The sequence below is a fragment of the Semicossyphus pulcher genome, unplaced genomic scaffold (genome assembly GCF_022749685.1).
Source record: "Semicossyphus pulcher isolate SPU_LCO1_2020_fin unplaced genomic scaffold, fSemPul1.0.p SCAF_3, whole genome shotgun sequence".
Classification (NCBI taxonomy): Eukaryota; Metazoa; Chordata; class Actinopteri; order Labriformes; family Labridae; genus Semicossyphus; species Semicossyphus pulcher.
The window spans coordinates 34,002,752-34,019,960 of record NW_027211704.1 but is presented as its reverse complement, the minus strand read 5'-3'; the positions used below and the strand labels follow the sequence as shown (position 1 = coordinate 34,019,960).

Genomic DNA, 17,209 nt, shown 5'->3' with positions numbered 1-17,209 from the left:
CAGAGGAGTTTCCAACTTTAGCTTCATCTACAAAATGATCAACTGAATCTGTGAGCTCTGTGTTGAGGTAGATATGAACTGTACTGAAACACCTTTTTCACTATCGTCATCATGCTTTGTGTTTCCTCTTTTCTGGTCCCTGGTGGGCGGGGCTTCTGTGCACCTGGGCGTACCTGGAGCCCTGCCTTTCCAGCGCTTGTCTCTCCCCTCTTCTTGCTGTCCATGCTCTGGACTCTTTGTTTTTGTTTGGCCGTCTGTGTTTCACACCATACAACACTTTACACACATCACTCACTCCCCCATCAGCAGACTGATAACACTGATTAACACACCTCATAACCTTTGTATGTTCTTAATTTGGTGTTTTTATAATAACCGTTAGTTCTTTAGTTCCTGGTCATGGCTCAGGAGCTGAGGAGCCGGCTCATTAAAGAGCGCTGTTAGAGGTTGGGTTCACGTTCACAAACACACGTCTTCATCTCTCTGGTTGTTTTTAGTCAAATGTTGGACCTGATCAAAGTCTCAGTTTGTGTTTACTGGACATGATTTACATGCGTCTGTTCCAACAGTAGCTTTCGCAACACTTAATGTTTGTCAGTCCTCCGATCCACTGTGTGCAGGAGATCATGCCGTAACAGAGAGATTTGATTTAAACCTCTTTTTATAGAGAAATCTTCTGTTTGTGTTTATCTTGTTTCTGAGAAATAACACGACTAACTCTGGTTCTGTGCTCCTCTTTCCCACTCCTACTCATGAAGAGGGTCTGAAACACTGATGCAGAGAAAGTGAAAGTGAAGACAGCATCTGTTTCTTGTTTGATTCTCCTCTCTGCAGGCTCCAAACACTCCCGAACATGAACCAACAATTCAAACAGATACTTTAAAGGAAGCGCCAATAAAGATACGTGTGATCTGCTGATATTCAAAACTCACTTAAAGACTTTTTTAGCTAAAGATAGCTCCGCTGATAACTCCATAAACTGAGCATCATTTGCCCCCGCTGTCTGCTCCGTCTCAGGGTCCAATTCAGGAAGCAAACTGCTCTGATGATACTGAAGCACAAACACGGCCATAAAGTTTCACAGCTCTGTGCAGGTCGCTCTTGTTTTGTGTCTGATGGAGAGAAGCCGTCTGCACCTCGGCTCTCTGCTGCGCACTCGACAGGTGTTTACTAGTTTAACTGTCTGTAACGCAGCTTCATTTTAAACAGCAGCTCGTCCAGATAATAATCCTCTTCATGTGTAACGGCTCCAGACCGTCTCCACACATGTGGACAAAGTGTGCCCGTGTGCCGGGGTGGAGCCTCGCACAGCCCTGGACTGATTGATCTCCTGATTATACAAACAAATGCATTTTTTTCACGCAAAAGATGAAATTGTCGGCATGATCAGTGTAAACTCAGAGCGTGACAGCCCTTACCGTTCAATTCAACAAGATCCGTCTCCGGCTAAAGATACGCGCCGCTTCAAGCATGTGTCAAGCTGAACAGAGCAGATCGATCCAAACAGGAAGTCACACACGAAAGCAGCATAAAGCATCTGGTCATTTCAAAATAAAACACCATGCACTGCGGCTCGTGGCTTGTGCGGTCTGACGGACCAGAACCGGGCACAGACGGAACGTACCGGACACGGATTCTGTGGGATCCAGGCGTTATAACACTGCGCTGCAGCTCCCACCAGCTCTCTGCAGACGGTGATATTTTCCCTCTAACTGCGCGGTGCTGTTAGCGCTGCTGTTTGTAGAGGCTCATCATGACTCATTTAAATCTGTGCAAACGTCAGCAGAGCACAGAGACGCTGTTCGCTCTGCAGCGCACTTTGGGGTACGTTGAACCCTGTGCGTGCTTTGACAACGAGGCGGAGTCTTTCTTTGTCACTTTAGGACCTGAGGTCTCTGAGAGAAAGGGTTTGAATAAATGATGCGTACCTCATTGCGTGCATCATTACACTCAAACACATTCATACTCTCGTGGCTTTCACACTTTCTCTCTGTAGTTTTTCAAACAGGACTGAAGTGAACGTCGCCCCCTGCTGATTTTTCCATTGCACTCTCTGCATGAAACCAAAACACGACCCTGTGGAGTCCACAGAGGGTTTAAAGGACACACGAGGGACTCTGACACCTGCCGAGTAACTCCTCTTCTTCTTCACTGTCCTTCTAAAGAGCTACTAAACACTCGGCTACACGGTCCATAAGAAGAGTGTTCGTCGTCTAAGAGTCCACTCTGCTTCTAACAGGCTTTAAAAAGTCAAATAAGGCTCTGAGGGAAAAGAACAATCAATGTAATGCGTCTCTTTTCATTGTATTATAGCACATATATTAATCACCACAGCTCTGTGAGAAAGATTTCTATAAACAGACCAAGGTGTGGACGGACTCTCGCTACAGGAGAGAGAACGTTTTATTCTCTAACTGTAGTCATGCTCTCTTTAATTACTCCGCTTGCTCCCGGTCAGGCTTAACCTAAAGATTAAATAGATTATATTTTACTTCCTGCTCTTTTTGTGGCCTTTCTTATCCCGATGAACCGGATCTGTTTAAGGAAGCACAAACCACAGTTTAATCACCGCAGGATGTTTGTGAGGAAATGAAAGTCTCCGTCCGTCACTTCAGACCACCTGTAGAGATTCATGTCTGTCAGAGAGACGGAGGATCAGCAGGTGTCGCCCTCAGCACCTCACGGAGGCAGAGAGAGACAGCTGATTCAATCACGTCCCTCTGTGCCTCGTTAAACACCACCTCATTATTTACTAAGAGATGCAACAGATTTCCAGGACATTCGGTTTGTGATAATCGTGAACAGAAACTGAACCTGACAACTCGACGGTGGGAGATCTAATCAGCTCTGTGCCAAAACATCAAGCTTCCAAACAGACACATCGTCCTCTGAGACATGCCGGCTCTGATCTGTGACTCCACCATCAGCAAGTCTACATGCCTCCAAGAGTTATGTCTCTGTTATGTTGGTGCAGTGACGACCCAGAGTTCTAACTTTAGTCTCCTGCATCGGTGTGAGGGACGTCCTGACGCGTACAATGATGATGTTTCCGTTCGTCGTAGGAGATAAAACATGCAGAAGATGATCAGCGCTGTGATTGGATGAAAAGTATCTGATCATCTCTTGTCAAACATGCTGTGATGATTTTTTGTGCTACATGTTACATGCTTACTTTCACCCACCCAACTCACTGCCTATTCCCCTGTGACCTTTAAACACCTGACCTCATCATGTGACCAACACATGATGCTGACGTACACATCCCTGGAGGTCAAAGTGAATAATTATATCCATATTTACACAAAAGTTTTTACAACATAAGTCACCAGAAGCTCACTCTCAATCTCACGTGTAAGAACACGCCCACCCCGCCGACAGCATCACGGTTACCTTTGCGCTAGCATGCTAACCGCTGGTTAGCTTGTCCTACCCGCAGGGGCGGATCCAGATGTTTTTGACTGAGGTGGCCCAACTGGGGCACTGACTCATGCAGGGGTGGCATTTGTGTCCATATAGCACTTAATGAACCCTTCTTTCTAAGCTTGATTCTTTAAGGACTCAAACAGAAGAGGTGCTCAGAGTAACAATTTAAAGTACTGAAGGGAACGTGCCACACTGACATGGAAAGTTGCAACAAAGAGCCTCTGTCCCGCCTCTGACAAAGCAAACAGCCAATCCTAGTTTAGGCCACCCCTACCTATGCAACAGGAAGACGGCCAACTCTGCATCGCTCTCTCACCATGTTCGGTCTGAATGGGCTCAGTTGCTAACTTGAACCACTCCCACACTCACCTGTACGCTGTGATTGGCTCAGGGAACCACGACAGCGCCCCTCCTTAAAACGTCCCGTGCAAAGCAAAACAACAGATGATGCAGAGGGAAGGGTCTCACAGGGTCTGCACACATGCTCAGCTACACACACATGTAGAGGCCCAGAAGTGATGGTTTATATTATAGTCTATATAAAGTCTATGAATGTAGAGTTGGTGATGAATGACATGTGACACAGACCGTCTGATTTTACAGCTTTCTAAAGAAATCAATACTTTAACACAAAGTTTTGATTTTAACTGATGATTAAATAAATTATTTATTAAAAACAGTTTATGATTGTTCACAAGAAGAGACGGTCAGTTTGTACGTACGTCCTAAGACACTGAGGGTAAGGCCTCATTCACTGAAGGTGCTGCAGAGCAAACAGCGTCTCTGTGCTCCCGTGCTGTTTGTATGATGTCTGTAAATATAATCTGTTTATAATATTTTGTCATTATTATTATAATCAGGAGATCAATCAGTCCAGGGCTGTGCGAGGCTCCACCCCAGCACACGAGCACACTTTGTCCACGTGTGTGGAAACGGTCTGAAACCGTTACGCAGGACGGGGTTATTATCTGGACGAGCTGCTGTTTAAAATGAAGCTGCGTTACAGACTAGTGAAACACCTGTCGAGTCTGGACTTCACAGTGAAGTGTTAAAGAGCTGCCCCCTCCTCTCCATGCTCATCACTGATCTGTGCATGGAGCTGAGCTCCGTCAGTGAGGAGCTCTGTTAAAGCCAGAGAGCAGAGCGGAGGTGCAGACGGCTTCTCTCCATCAGCCTGCACAGAGCTGTGAAACTTTATGGGCGTGTTTGTGCTTCAGTATCATCAGAGCAGTTTGCTTTGTGAATCGGACCCTGAGACGGAGCAGACAGTGGGGGCAAATGATGTGCAGTTTATGGAGCTATCAGCGGCCGCAATCCATTCTTAGTGAATTCCCCCCACAGAGTATCACTCCACTTCTGCAGGCTGGACAGTTACTGTCACACACACAATTCCACTAATATTATAACCTCACATTATGTTTTATTTAATTTTATTTGACTTCAGACACTCAGGAGTGTTGGTGATTCAGTTTGGACCAAAATGCACGGACACGTTTCGTGTTCTTGTCCAGCCCTGATGGGACTGAAAGAACAAGAGGTTCAGAGTTTAGAGCACTGACAGCGTCTGAAACACAAAGAGAGAAAGACATGTAGAAACAGTTCAGACATGAGAGACGGAGAACAGGAAGAGTTGCTGGTGTTAACAGAGGACAGAGAGCGAAGCTCAGGCTGCACACAGAGACGTCTCTCCCTGCAGCCCGTCGACTGCAGCTCAGCTCAGAGTCGGAGCCTGAGGCTGTTTTCTTCTTCTGCTGCTTCATCAAACTCTGAGCCTCAGCCAAAACATCTGGACTGTCAGCACTGAGAGACACACTGCAATAACACGACAAGCTCTGTGAGTGTGTGTGAGTGTGAGTAGTCAAGCTGCTGATGTGTCTCATGTCGGGGTACATCAGGGTCTGAGCTCAGGGTTTACAACAGATGTGATGAAGAGGTTCAACTGAAGCAGCATTCAGAGCTGAACTGTGGCATCCTGTGAAACCACGCCCATCTGGAGGAAGGAATCAAACTACACCTGTCGTCTGTGTGCAGCGGGGTGCAGCCCTGCCAAGCTGCTGTTCCTCTGGCTGCAGCTCCTTCATCAGATACGATCCTGGAAGAAATATTTACTATTGCAACTTTTGTTTCTCGTCCCCGACTTCGCTTTGTAGAGTTTGTGTAGAGGACGTTATGAGCGAGGACACGTTGACTCTCTGAGCCAGAGTGTACGCCAGCGAATGAGGCCGAGGCTGATGCTGCTCACGTGCAATGCATCCTGGTACATGTAGGAAGTGCCTGCACAGTTAGTAGAGCATGCACTGAGGAACATATTTAATTGATTACTGATAATGCTATATCTCTGTGTTCTGTTCTAACTCTCGTGCAGTCCGTTCCTTCACTGCCAGCTCAGAGCCCGACACACTCCACCGGCCCACGATGCACTTGTTACCCCAGATCTCTATCGGTGCTACTTGCTTGTGCGTCACTCTTGTTATCGGGGCTGTTTGGTGACCCAGTCCCCCCCCTCCCTCTGTGAAGTCACCCAGAGGGCCCGATCACAGCGCAGCCGACATGTGGTTTGAGTTAGCATCTCAGAAACAAGCCTCCATACGTGGGGGCGTCTGCGTCGTCCCACAGCTCGCCGCTCGGCCTGTGTTTGTGATTGTGAGCGTGTGTGTGGAGAGCTAATTGTGTTCTGTGTGAGGAGGTTTCATGCATTGTGTGTGTGTGTGTGTGTGTGTGTGTGTGTGTGTGTGTGTGTGTGTGTGTGTGTAGTTGTAATGCCGAAGCAGGAAGTAAGGGTCAATGAATAAGTCAGCACATTGTGTCTCCAGGGACAAAAAAAGAACCTGATGAACTTTGTTGTCTGAATCCTCTCTTCTCTCCTCTCCTCCTCTCCTCTCCTCCTCTCCTCTCCTCTCCTCTCCTCTCCTCTCCTCTCCTCTCCTCCACTCTCCTCTCTCCTCTCCTCTCCTCCCCTCTCCTCTCCTCTCTCGGTTCGTACTCTAACGTTCACACACCTCTCTGTGTCTGTGTGTCCCCTCCGTCTCTCTGCTGGCAGGTCGCTGCAGCAGCCAGGTGGAGCTTTTGGCTTTGGTCAGAGTTTATCGGCGCAGCATCTGAGGAAGCGGAGCAGGAGGCAGAAAGGAACCAGCTCGTTCCAGCTGTTTTCTCCTCCTTTGATTGTTCGATTAACTCCTCGCTGCGTCACTACGCCTCGTTTCCTCCCTCCTTGTTCCGCGTTCTGCTCCCTCTAAAGCGCCTCCGCTCGGATTAGCAGCCGCTGCGATTCGTATCTCGCGGCTCCTAAAGTCTTTTCCTGATTGAACAGAGTGATTCCTGTTTAATCTGAGGTGGAATGGAAGCAGACTAAACATAACTTTAATAAGGTATTAACAAGAGTAATAGCTCCGTCAGAGTGCGTGAAGAATGATGACGCTGAGTAACATCAGCAGCTGGAAGAAATAAAACGTGAACGTGACGAGTCAGCAGTCATAAGAAACACGTTTAATCAAAGATGAAACAGATTTTATTTTAAGTTTCAGGTTCTTGGACTTTATTGGAGTGTTTCCATCAAAGCAGATTCAGGGCCTGTTTCCAGCTCCTCTGCTGTTCAGGGCGCTGGTTTAGCTCAGGTGATAAAGCAGGTGCCCCATTTACAGAGTCGTCGTCGCACCGATCCCAGGTGTGACTCCCGGTCTGCCGATCAGTTGGTGCGTGTCAGCCCCCCCACTCTCTCTGCTGCTGTCCGATCAGCAAGAAAACAAAACAAAACAAAACAAGTCATGCAGTTCAGGATCCTCAGCCTGAAAACGCCCTCGGCTTCAGCTGCTTTTTTGTCGCTGCGCTCTCTTTGTCTCTTCTCCCTTACAGACCAATCACAATCCAGAAGGGGCGGGACTTCTGTTGTTGTTGACCATCACATTTGTCAACAACAGCGGCGGAGGAGAAGCTAATCCTTTTGTTTTTTCGAGGGTGAGGCCGTTTTCACATGAGCTTCGATCGCTTCGAGTAAGGTACAACGTCCATGAGGAGTAAAGCATGACAATGTGAATGACAGTACTTTGATAAACCCGTTTGGTGTCTGTCTGACACTTCATGAAGGGACTTCATGTCAGACTTCCTTGTGGGGGGTGTCAAGGCTTTTTTCAGCGCTTCACTCAAACCAGAGCAAGTCGTTTCCCAGCATGCACGGCGTTGTGCAGTCGGTGGAGCGCAGCTGTGGCACCTGGCCCTGAAAACTGCAGCCGCCTCGCTCCCGCGGGACTTGGACAACAATCTACCCATCATGCAATGTGCTCGGTAAGGCGGCGATCGATTCTGCGCAGGCCTCGCTCATCTCGAACAAGCCTCTTATTTATGTTGTGGTTCAGTGTAGAAAAGCGTGTGAATCACGTGATCCCAAGCCCGTACCCGAGCTCACAGGAACCGTACTCGAGACCACCTCAAGTGGAACCGCGCTCGAGTACGGTGCACAGTGTTCACACTAATCAAACGGACTGGACTTAGAGCTGCTGCTAACATGTAAAATCTCCTTGAATAAAAGCAAAGATGAAGCACACGGAGCGATTTAAAACAGACTGAACGTCACTACAGAGGGAAGCAGAAGTGCCGCCAGACATCTTCTGTAACCTAGCAACAGTAAGCGCCGCTGAGCAGCGCTCTGAAATGTCACTAATTATAAACAGTGTATGGATTAAATAATCTTTTGAATTTGTTGTAGCCCTAAGAAAGAGTTTGTGTTGTGCAGCGATCAGCTGACAGATGTGTCCGCAGCAGACTGCAGTGCGATCTGAACTCCGTCTGACTCGTCAAACAGCCTCAGTGGTAGCTGCTCGGCCCTCTGGGATCACTGTGTTTGTTGGTGCAGCCGTATATATTTATCAACTCCCTGAGCTTCTCAGTGCCACTGATACCCTGAAGACGTGGAGTCTGAGGCACGAGGAGATGGATTATTTATTTATCAGGGGTTAAAGGTCACAGAGTGGCAGTGCGAGCTGGCATCGGTTGATGTTCCCAGAGATGGAGAGACCTCTTACTTTATATACCAGACCACCGCTTGATGCTCAGAGGATACAGAACGTCAACTGAAAGACTCGACGTTACTGTAACATTATAAATGTTACATTACTTATCAGGAGTCAAACAAAAAGATGGCCGACATGACAGCAGCCAATCCCTCTCTGTCGCCCCCTGCTGACTGGCTGCAGTATAGCTCATAAAGCCCGCCTCCTCCATATTAACAGATGGGACATGAGTCAAACTATAAAATCAAAATACACGTCAAATACATTTTTCTCCAACATGGTTTCTGTCATTATAGTTAGTTCTTATCATGCTGATTTATGTCCAAGTGTTCATTTTTCTGACAAGTTTACTTTTAATTAGTTATCTGATGCTATAAAAAGGGGGCGTGGCCTCATGATTGACAGCTCTGTTGACAGATGGGGCTCCGGCAGCTCAAACTCCATCCCATCTTTTAGGCAGAAAAAGCAAAGAGAAAACCTGGTGCGATTACAGTTTTTCTTTCTCGTAACATTTTCCAGCGCGGCTTTGACCTGCAAAATCTTCTGTCTGAATAAAGGTTCTGCGTCAACGAGCGAAAACCAAGGCGGTCAAAATGCTTGTAGTCAAATTACAAACACAGCGTTGTGATGTAAACCCAAAGAAACATTTCTAACCAGAAGTTTCTTTCTGTCTTTTAAACTGAAATAACAAAAAGGTAAATAACTCGAAGTGTGTGGTGTCCAAGGTCGAGGGCATCACGGTCCCTCTCTTTCCCTCTCAGTGTTGTCTGTCTCGTTTCTTTCTTTAAGTTTCTCTTCTTTGTATCCGTCTCGTCCACAGCTGGAGACGGTCATTCAGACGACCATGAAGCCCGGCATCTCTAACGTCCCGCCACACGTCGTCCAAAACCAGACGGCCACCATGCTGGAGATCGGGACGAACCTCCTCACACACACGGCCGAGCAGACGCGCAAACTCAACGTGGTGGAGGCAAAGGTAGAGAGCGCTGAACGTCTGGCGATGTCACAGTCCGAAGGCAGATTTAATGTCGTGTCTTCCATCAGGTGCTGAACCAGACGTCTCGGATCGAGATCCAGCTGCTGGAGAATTCTCTGTCCACCAACAAGCTGGAGAAGGAGCTGCTGCTGCAGACGACCGAGATCAGACAGCTGAGAGACAAGAACAGGTAGAGGAGGAGATTACACGTCAGTCTGAATGTGTGAAACCTGGAGGCTTAATGAGGCTGTGAAAAGACCAATCAGGAGTTTAAAACAATAATCATCAAACATTATCACACACCAGTTTATATGTGGACACTGTTGGATGCTTAGATTCGCACACTATGGATATTTTATATTCACCCTCTCTTTTCTAATTTGAACTGCGACTGCTTTCCTTGTGATGAATCATTTTCAGTCCTGTCTTGTGTAAAGTTATCTTAGAATAAATTATAGAGCAAATTTAATCTGCTGAAGTGTTTATGAAGGGCCCATTAAGTCTGATTTTATAATAAAACTTTCCATGGTTAATATTTCCTGTGACAGTCGAGGCTTTATGTTTGGTGGTTGTCCATCCCTCCGTCTGTCACAGTCCTGTGGACACGATGTCTCAGGAACACCTGCTGGGAACTTCTTCAGCCTTAGCAACAAGGCCCGCCTGGACTCAGAGAAGAACACGTGAAATGTTGATGTTAAACAGTGAAAAGCCGAGTTCTCTGTGCTCTCTCAGAAACCTTTTAATTGTGTCTAATTGTGACACACCTTCAACCTAATGTCCAAACAGAAGACACTTTCCATCTCATTCCTGTGAACCTGATACCTCAGGGGTCCATGGAGGGAATATCTTAAAATCTGAAACCCACCACAACTCCACCCTGAGGAGGCGAGATAGATTCATGTGGTCAAAGGTCAACGTCACTGTGACCTTAAGTCAAGTCTATTTATTTATAAAGCAGCAGCTGACCAACGTGCTGCACGATGCAGAAAAGAAACAATGCTCAACAGAGGGGGCTTAAGATATATCTCATAAATGTCTGGTGAATTTTTATACTTATGTTCATCATCTACAACCAATGAATGGAAACATCTCCCCTCTTGTTCCTGTTTGTTCTGCTGTAGTGAGAAAGTTCTCCGACAATCACATGATCAGCAGAGAAACGGAGAGGGAGAGAGAGAGAGAGAGAGAGAGACAGACAGAGAGAGACAGAGAGAGAGAGAGAGAGAGAGAGAGAGAGAGAGAGAGAGACAGGTTCTCTTCCTCTGCTGTTAAATGAAGACGTGCTGTTAGAATATTTTCAGTCCACACATACAGCCCGTGTCCCGGCCACGCTTACACAAATACAATACAAGTAGACGAGCTGTTGGATTTAATTTTTTCTATGAATCTTTGATATCAGCAGCGACAATAATGTTATAGGGATTTATATGGTTGTGTTTATATTAAAAGAGATGGAATATGATCACAATCATGAAATATAAAATTGCTAATAATGTTTAAAAGAAGAAAACTTTGCTGCAGGAACAAAGAAGAGTTTTGAAGCTTCAGCTTCCTTCAGCTGAGAAATCTGTTTCCATCTCCGCCCTCACTTCCTGTTATTTCTCTACTTTACAAATATCTAATAAATATCTAATAAAAGAATATTTGTCTGTTGCAGCCGTCGTGAACAATGTTTAACAAATGAGAAAAAATAGCTTTTACTGGGGTTTAGTACAACTACTCAGTTACCAGTTGTTGAAGTGACACCTCCTCCTCCTCCTCCTCCTCCCCGTCCCTCCTCCTCTGACCCAGATTTAAGAGGAGAAAAAAGCCACGAGTCTTATCAGCGTTTCACAAGCAAACAGAGCGAGTCTGTGAAATACACTCAGGTCATTAGAGATGATGGAAATACGTCCACACAGCTGTTGCTGCGAGACACGCCGATGTTTGGAATCACAATATTTTCTCTATGTTTCACGGTGAGGGGAACTTGTACGCTTCGCTGTTCGGAGAAGACGTGACCAGTCAACATAAAGTGTGTTCCATGTTTCGAGCAACATGTGTCGAACAAACTGAGGCTGAAGGCGTGAAGGTGTGAGCGAGAGACGTGTTCGTCCTCTCATCAGGTTCCTGACGTGTATTTTAATTCTCAACATGCTTTTCAGCTGCACTCGTTCAGCCGCCATGGATTAGATGTCATGTTACACCCACTCTAACAGTCAAATGTTCAAATGTACAGACACACACAGTCTGCATGTAGTTAGAGACATGTGCAAACACATTAATCCACACACACACACACGCACACACACACGCTGTTCAGACCGCAGCAGCAGCAGCGCTCAGTGACTCCCCATCAGTCTGACTGTCAGTACGCGACGTGTCCTCGTTCCTGTGCAGGTCAGCATGCTGAAGCGATCAGATCAGGAGCTGCTGACGCGTTTCTGATTGGTCGCCTCGTGATGTAACCTGAGATCACTCAGAGCGTGAAACAGCCGCACGTTACACAGTGATGGACGGACACGTCTGATTCTCGTCAGCTACACGTCAGCACAAACTTCAGGTTGTACAGTTTGGTTAGAAAGATATAAATACAGCTCCTGTTCCAGCTCAGGGTGTGATGAACACGTTGCTGAACACAGTCGATCATTCTGTCGTTGTTCTCATCAAGAAATACGAAACAACATTTTCTGCAGACTCACATGAAGACAGTGAAAGTATCGACTGTGTGCTGTTTTCAATCACATCAAAATACTTAAAAGAATAACTACCACCTTTCAGAATCTAAAGTCGGATTCATGTTGTTATGTGTGAGCATTAAAGTCCTGCTGTCATGGCTCTGTCAGTCTGCAGCTAAACTTCTGACTGTTGTGTTGGATGGGTTAAGATGAAACGTTGAGAGCTGCCCAGTCCCAGTCGTTAGTTTAAGACATCATTTTTACTCTTCGTTGCACGTTTGTGATATAAAGTTTACTATTTTAATCACATCTCAGAAAATGTCTGCAGCCTATCCCAGCTGTCATTGGGCGAGAGGCGGGGTTACACCTGCACAGGTCACTAGTCCATCACAGGGCTGACACATAAGCCGCTTTCCCACTGGTCAAAAAACTCGCTAACACCTGCTAACACCTGCTAACACCTGCTAACACCTGGCTCTTTTGCTTAGTGGGAAAGGCTACATTCGGCATTGATGGGAACACAAAACCAGTGTCGATGCGCTAATCTCTGCCCCCTTTCTGGCGCAATGCTGTGACGTGCACAGCTACAAACTCCGCCCGTCTCCGTCCAAGCAGCGCTCGAACATCGTTCTACATTTGTCAGCCAGTTTGACAAACAGACTGAATGAGTTATAGATACAATAAAGACCTAACCACCGTAACATCTTCACTGGTTACTAACCCTGTCTGCGGCACGTTTGTGACGTCAGACGGTGACGCAGCAGAAAAGAGACCGACAGGAGGATACTTCACTGGCAATGGGAAAAGAGACAATCAGCATCTATAAGCAGGTCTTGCCGCTTCAACGCACTAATTTTGGTAGGAAAGGGGAGACAGAAATCTTTCATGCTCACATTCACACCTTTTAGAGTCACCAGTGAACCAGCATGTCTTTGGACAGTGGGAGGAAGCTGGAGTACCCGGAGGGAACCCACGCATGCACGAGGAGAACATGCAGACTCCACACAGAAAGGCCCGCTACGTCTGAGGAACCTTCTAGCTGTGAGGCGACAGCGCTAACCACTGCACCACCGTGCAGCACTGAAAACCAGATGTCCATGCTCTTCCTCTCCCGATGTACTAACCTTGTACCCGAACCTTGTTCACAGAAGCTTGTTTTCAGATGTTTGTTTGCATTCATTGGCACCTTGTTGGACGGAACACAAAGGGAAGGGCGGAGTCAGGTGGAGGGGAGGGTGAGACACAGAGGAGGTGTGACCTACGAGAACATCTGCTGAGGTCTACGATGCTGGAGCTCATGTGCGACATGTAGTGAACCTGAGCGATTCTTAGTCACATATTGGACCTTTAAAGTCCTGTTTTTCTGACTGTAGTGCTGAAGCAGAAGCTCGTCTGAATCTCAGTTTCTTTTGACAGGAAGAATATCTGAGCTGAGCGTGTCTCCTGGGGACAGATGAGCGGCAGTACTCAGATTCTTTTTGCAACAAGAAACAAAAAGCTTTGGATGCAAACGGGCTGTAAGTCTGTGAGAAAATCAGGGTGAAGCTCAGTTGTTGCTTGAGAACTAAATGAGCTGAACGATTATTTCTCACAGGTCAGCAGATGTTTCATTTTGAATCATGTGTTTTCCTGACAATGACCACCAGCTGTTAGAGTATTTACCACTTTCACCACATTAAACTAATTTAAATCAGACGCCTTTATATTGATTTATTCTGGGGAATATTCTAGGGAAAACACCAATTTTCCCACAGACCCCCACAGAGCCCCCACCACCCGCTCTGTTCTCTGCACTCACAGCCAGAGAGCGTAAACTGGACATTCAGCCTCATGTCAGTGTCCCATGTTTCCCCGTGAAGCCGCTGCCACTCCTTCATCAGGTTTCATTCATTTGGCTCGAGCGTTGTTGATCTAAGTGTGGGCTGGAGTCTATTTTCAGCAGCTGCTGGTTCAGCTGCGGAGATAACGAGGACTGAAGGCAGCTCCGGCAGAGAGAATGATGGTCGGGTTATTAATCTTTATTTCTCGGTTTTACGGCTTCTTTAACAAGACGCAGGAACTCGGGAGTTACGGCCTCCGGTCCGGACAGATTTGTAGCACTAACAGTTTGGATTTGCCTTCCTGTTAAACAGTCTGACGCTAAAATGACACATTCCAGGAGTTGCAGTGTGATGACAGTAATTTACTTCTTGTGTACCAACTTTCCTCGAACCTGCTTTCCCAGAATTCTTTCATGCAGCTGCATAAATAAACAAATAACCTGCTGAGAAGCCTTTTGGCTCTTTAGCTGAAAACAAGCGTAACTGTGGTTCTTCTTTTGTGCTCTGTAACCTGAGTAATCGTTGAACGCCAGACTTCAATTTCTAGCTTCTAACAACCAGAGAGCGCTGTTTGTTTCCCCTCCAAAAAAACAATCAGTGTTTAGTCTTTCACGCACGACAATGATAGTTTTTAAAGACACCAGGCCGACATTTTCAAGCCTGTGTCGCCTCTGATCACACCCGGGATCACTAATGGATGTGGTCAGCAGTGGGCTCTGTTGCATCTGTAACACTACCCAACAGTGGCGAGGTGGGGTACGCCTGTACGTCACTAAAGGTGAGAAGTTAAACTCCTGGAGGTAAGCAAACACAAGAGTTACAAGGGGTGTTAGATAACACCTATAACCTGAACAGAGCTGCGATTTTAACCAAAAACCAGTCGTTCCTTAAAGGGATAGTTCTGAGTTTTCAACACCAAGTATAAAATACCTGCTAGTAGTGTGGTGGATGCAAAGCTGTTAGCTCACTAACTCAGTCCTGTGGTCGGAGGTCTGTCCGTTCCAAACGTAGAATAAGTTGTTCCGGTGAGATGCCAGGGTCATGACACCAAAACGTTTTACCCTACAGAAACAACGGGCCTGCCGCAGGCGTAGTGATACTCTTGTCAAGAGAAAATAGTGCCAAAAGAACGGCGCAGTATATGAAATCATAGGACGATGATTTTGTGTTGAAAATGGATCACCATCGCCTGCGTGTGTTTCATACAACTTAGTGTCAAAACATCCTGAACACTTTAAATGTAACAGTTTCTGCGTCTAAACCAGAACTACTTATTTTATGTTTGATTAGTAGAACTTAGAGACGCTATCGGCACGTTATCGGTATCTGCAGATTATGGCTTACAAATGACAGGCAGATATGTCATAATTCCACCGATATTTCCCGCAGATAAAACAACACTTTAATTCTGCCTAAATGCTCGGTGATTCCTTAAATTAGCTTGACGCAACTCTACGACATTAACTTTGTGCGAGTGTGCGCGTGCACTGCCTGCACCACGCCTCTTCCATCAAGCGTGAAGAAGGGTGCAAGATGTTTGCGGCAGTTCTTCAAAGTTTCTGAAACGGACAGCAAGGTTGATTTCATTTGATGTATTTGTTCTGTGCAGCAGGTAAAATTTGCCCGAGTTGTGGCCAATGTCAGGACTGTCTCAGGGAGAGGAGCATCCAAGGCGGTCTAAGTTTGAATATCACAGTTTTATTTGGAAGAAATTGTTAAAAACAAATAAATATGGCATTTTGTACACAACCTCAGTAGTTTTCTTATCTTGCTCAGTGAGTGTGTACATTTTAAAAAACACTGTATTATGTTATTTCTGCATCTGCCAGTCGGCCACCACAATGAGAGTAGGCATGATATCAGTTCCACTACAGGGGAGACTTCATGTTCTCTGCAATTAGGTGGAAAAAAAACATGTGCCAAATATCTTGGCAAAAGATTGAATATCGTGCATCCCCAGTAGAACTTTTCAGTTTTATCTCGAAACATTGTTTACTTCTGTCTGGTATTTATAAGGACAAGACAACGCGCAATGGCACCAAAAAGAATCTTAAGAAGATTTTTTACAAGATTAACAGTGAAAAAGCTCGATCACAGCAGATGAATCTGCAGTGGATTATGTCTTAAGTTCTGTCTTTGTGTCTGTCAGTCGTTTGGAGGGCAAAGTTCAGATGTTGGAGTCTCAGCAGAGAGGAGAGCTGGAGGACATGAGGGAGGAGAAGAACAGACTGCAGGTACAGTAAACATCATCTCATTAGTCTCTGAAGGTCGTAACTTTCTGAGAGTTAATCACCATATTATTTACATTTAACAACATCAAGCTCTCAGTGTACAACATGAAGGCCGAGAGCCTGACCTCATAAATGTAAATTATACAGATCCATGTGTTCAGGAGATTTATCTTTCTGCCAATGCTCATTCAAACTTCTCTAGTCTCAGCTGGCTGATAAAAAATGTTGTAAATTTAAAATATCAGTTATCAGTTTATATCAGTTTGACAGCACAGAATGTTTTCTGTCAGTCTGTGGTCAGGACTCAGATGGCAGCCATCGAGTCCTTAGAGAGGCAGCTGAGAGTCGCCAGCAGCAACAACACGGCCCTGCAGAGGCAGCAGCATCAGCTCATGGAGTCTGTCCACACACTCATTAACATGGTGTCTACAACAGGTAAACACACACACACACACACACACACACACACACACACACACACATACAAATACACACACACTGTACATACATGTGCATGACTGGACAAACTGAGTTTGAAAAAAAAGCACTGCTTTTTATCTTTGTGTGTAATTAATGTGATATTTACCCTGTGTGTTTGTGTGTGTGTTTGTTTATGTATCCTAGTTGGGTCCATACCCTGACATATCAACCATGCTGTGGGGACCAGTTTTTTTTAGGGGGACCGATGTCCCTTCCCCGATGGCATGAGCGTACAATCAATAGAAAACAGTCTTCTGATGTGTCGTCACATAAAAATTGGTCCCCCAGATTTTCACAACTTTGTGTGTACCCTAGTGGTCATAGATGGTATTGCAGTGGATTATGTGAATTTGCACCAATCGGGTCATTTCCCTGACAAAGTGTGTGTCTGTGTGTTCGTGTGTGTGTGTATTCAGGGTCATCTCCCAGGAGCCAGATGTGGAGGGACTGTGCAGACATCTACAAGGCCAGTCACTCTGTCAGCGGTCTGTATAACATCTACGTCGGCAACAGGACCGAACCTGTGCAGGTATGGCATCTATAACATCTAAACTGCAGCCATTTCCCACCAGTGCCTGCTTCGTGCAGTCAACTTGTACAAGAAGGCTGAAGCATC

General features: G+C 46.0%; 1 protein-coding gene across 1 annotated transcript in view; it reads left to right on the top strand.

Annotated features, from left to right (window-relative positions):
* angpt4 (angiopoietin 4) overlaps positions 1–17,209 on the top strand; it is a 57,116-nt gene that overhangs the window by 33,657 nt on the left and 6,250 nt on the right. The window contains exons 2-6 of the mRNA XM_069678641.1: positions 9,250–9,405; positions 9,474–9,595; positions 16,032–16,116; positions 16,404–16,548; positions 17,010–17,122. Coding sequence (XP_069534742.1) covers positions 9,250–9,405; positions 9,474–9,595; positions 16,032–16,116; positions 16,404–16,548; positions 17,010–17,122 — 621 coding nt within the window. The remainder of the gene's footprint in view (positions 1–9,249; positions 9,406–9,473; positions 9,596–16,031; positions 16,117–16,403; positions 16,549–17,009; positions 17,123–17,209) is intronic.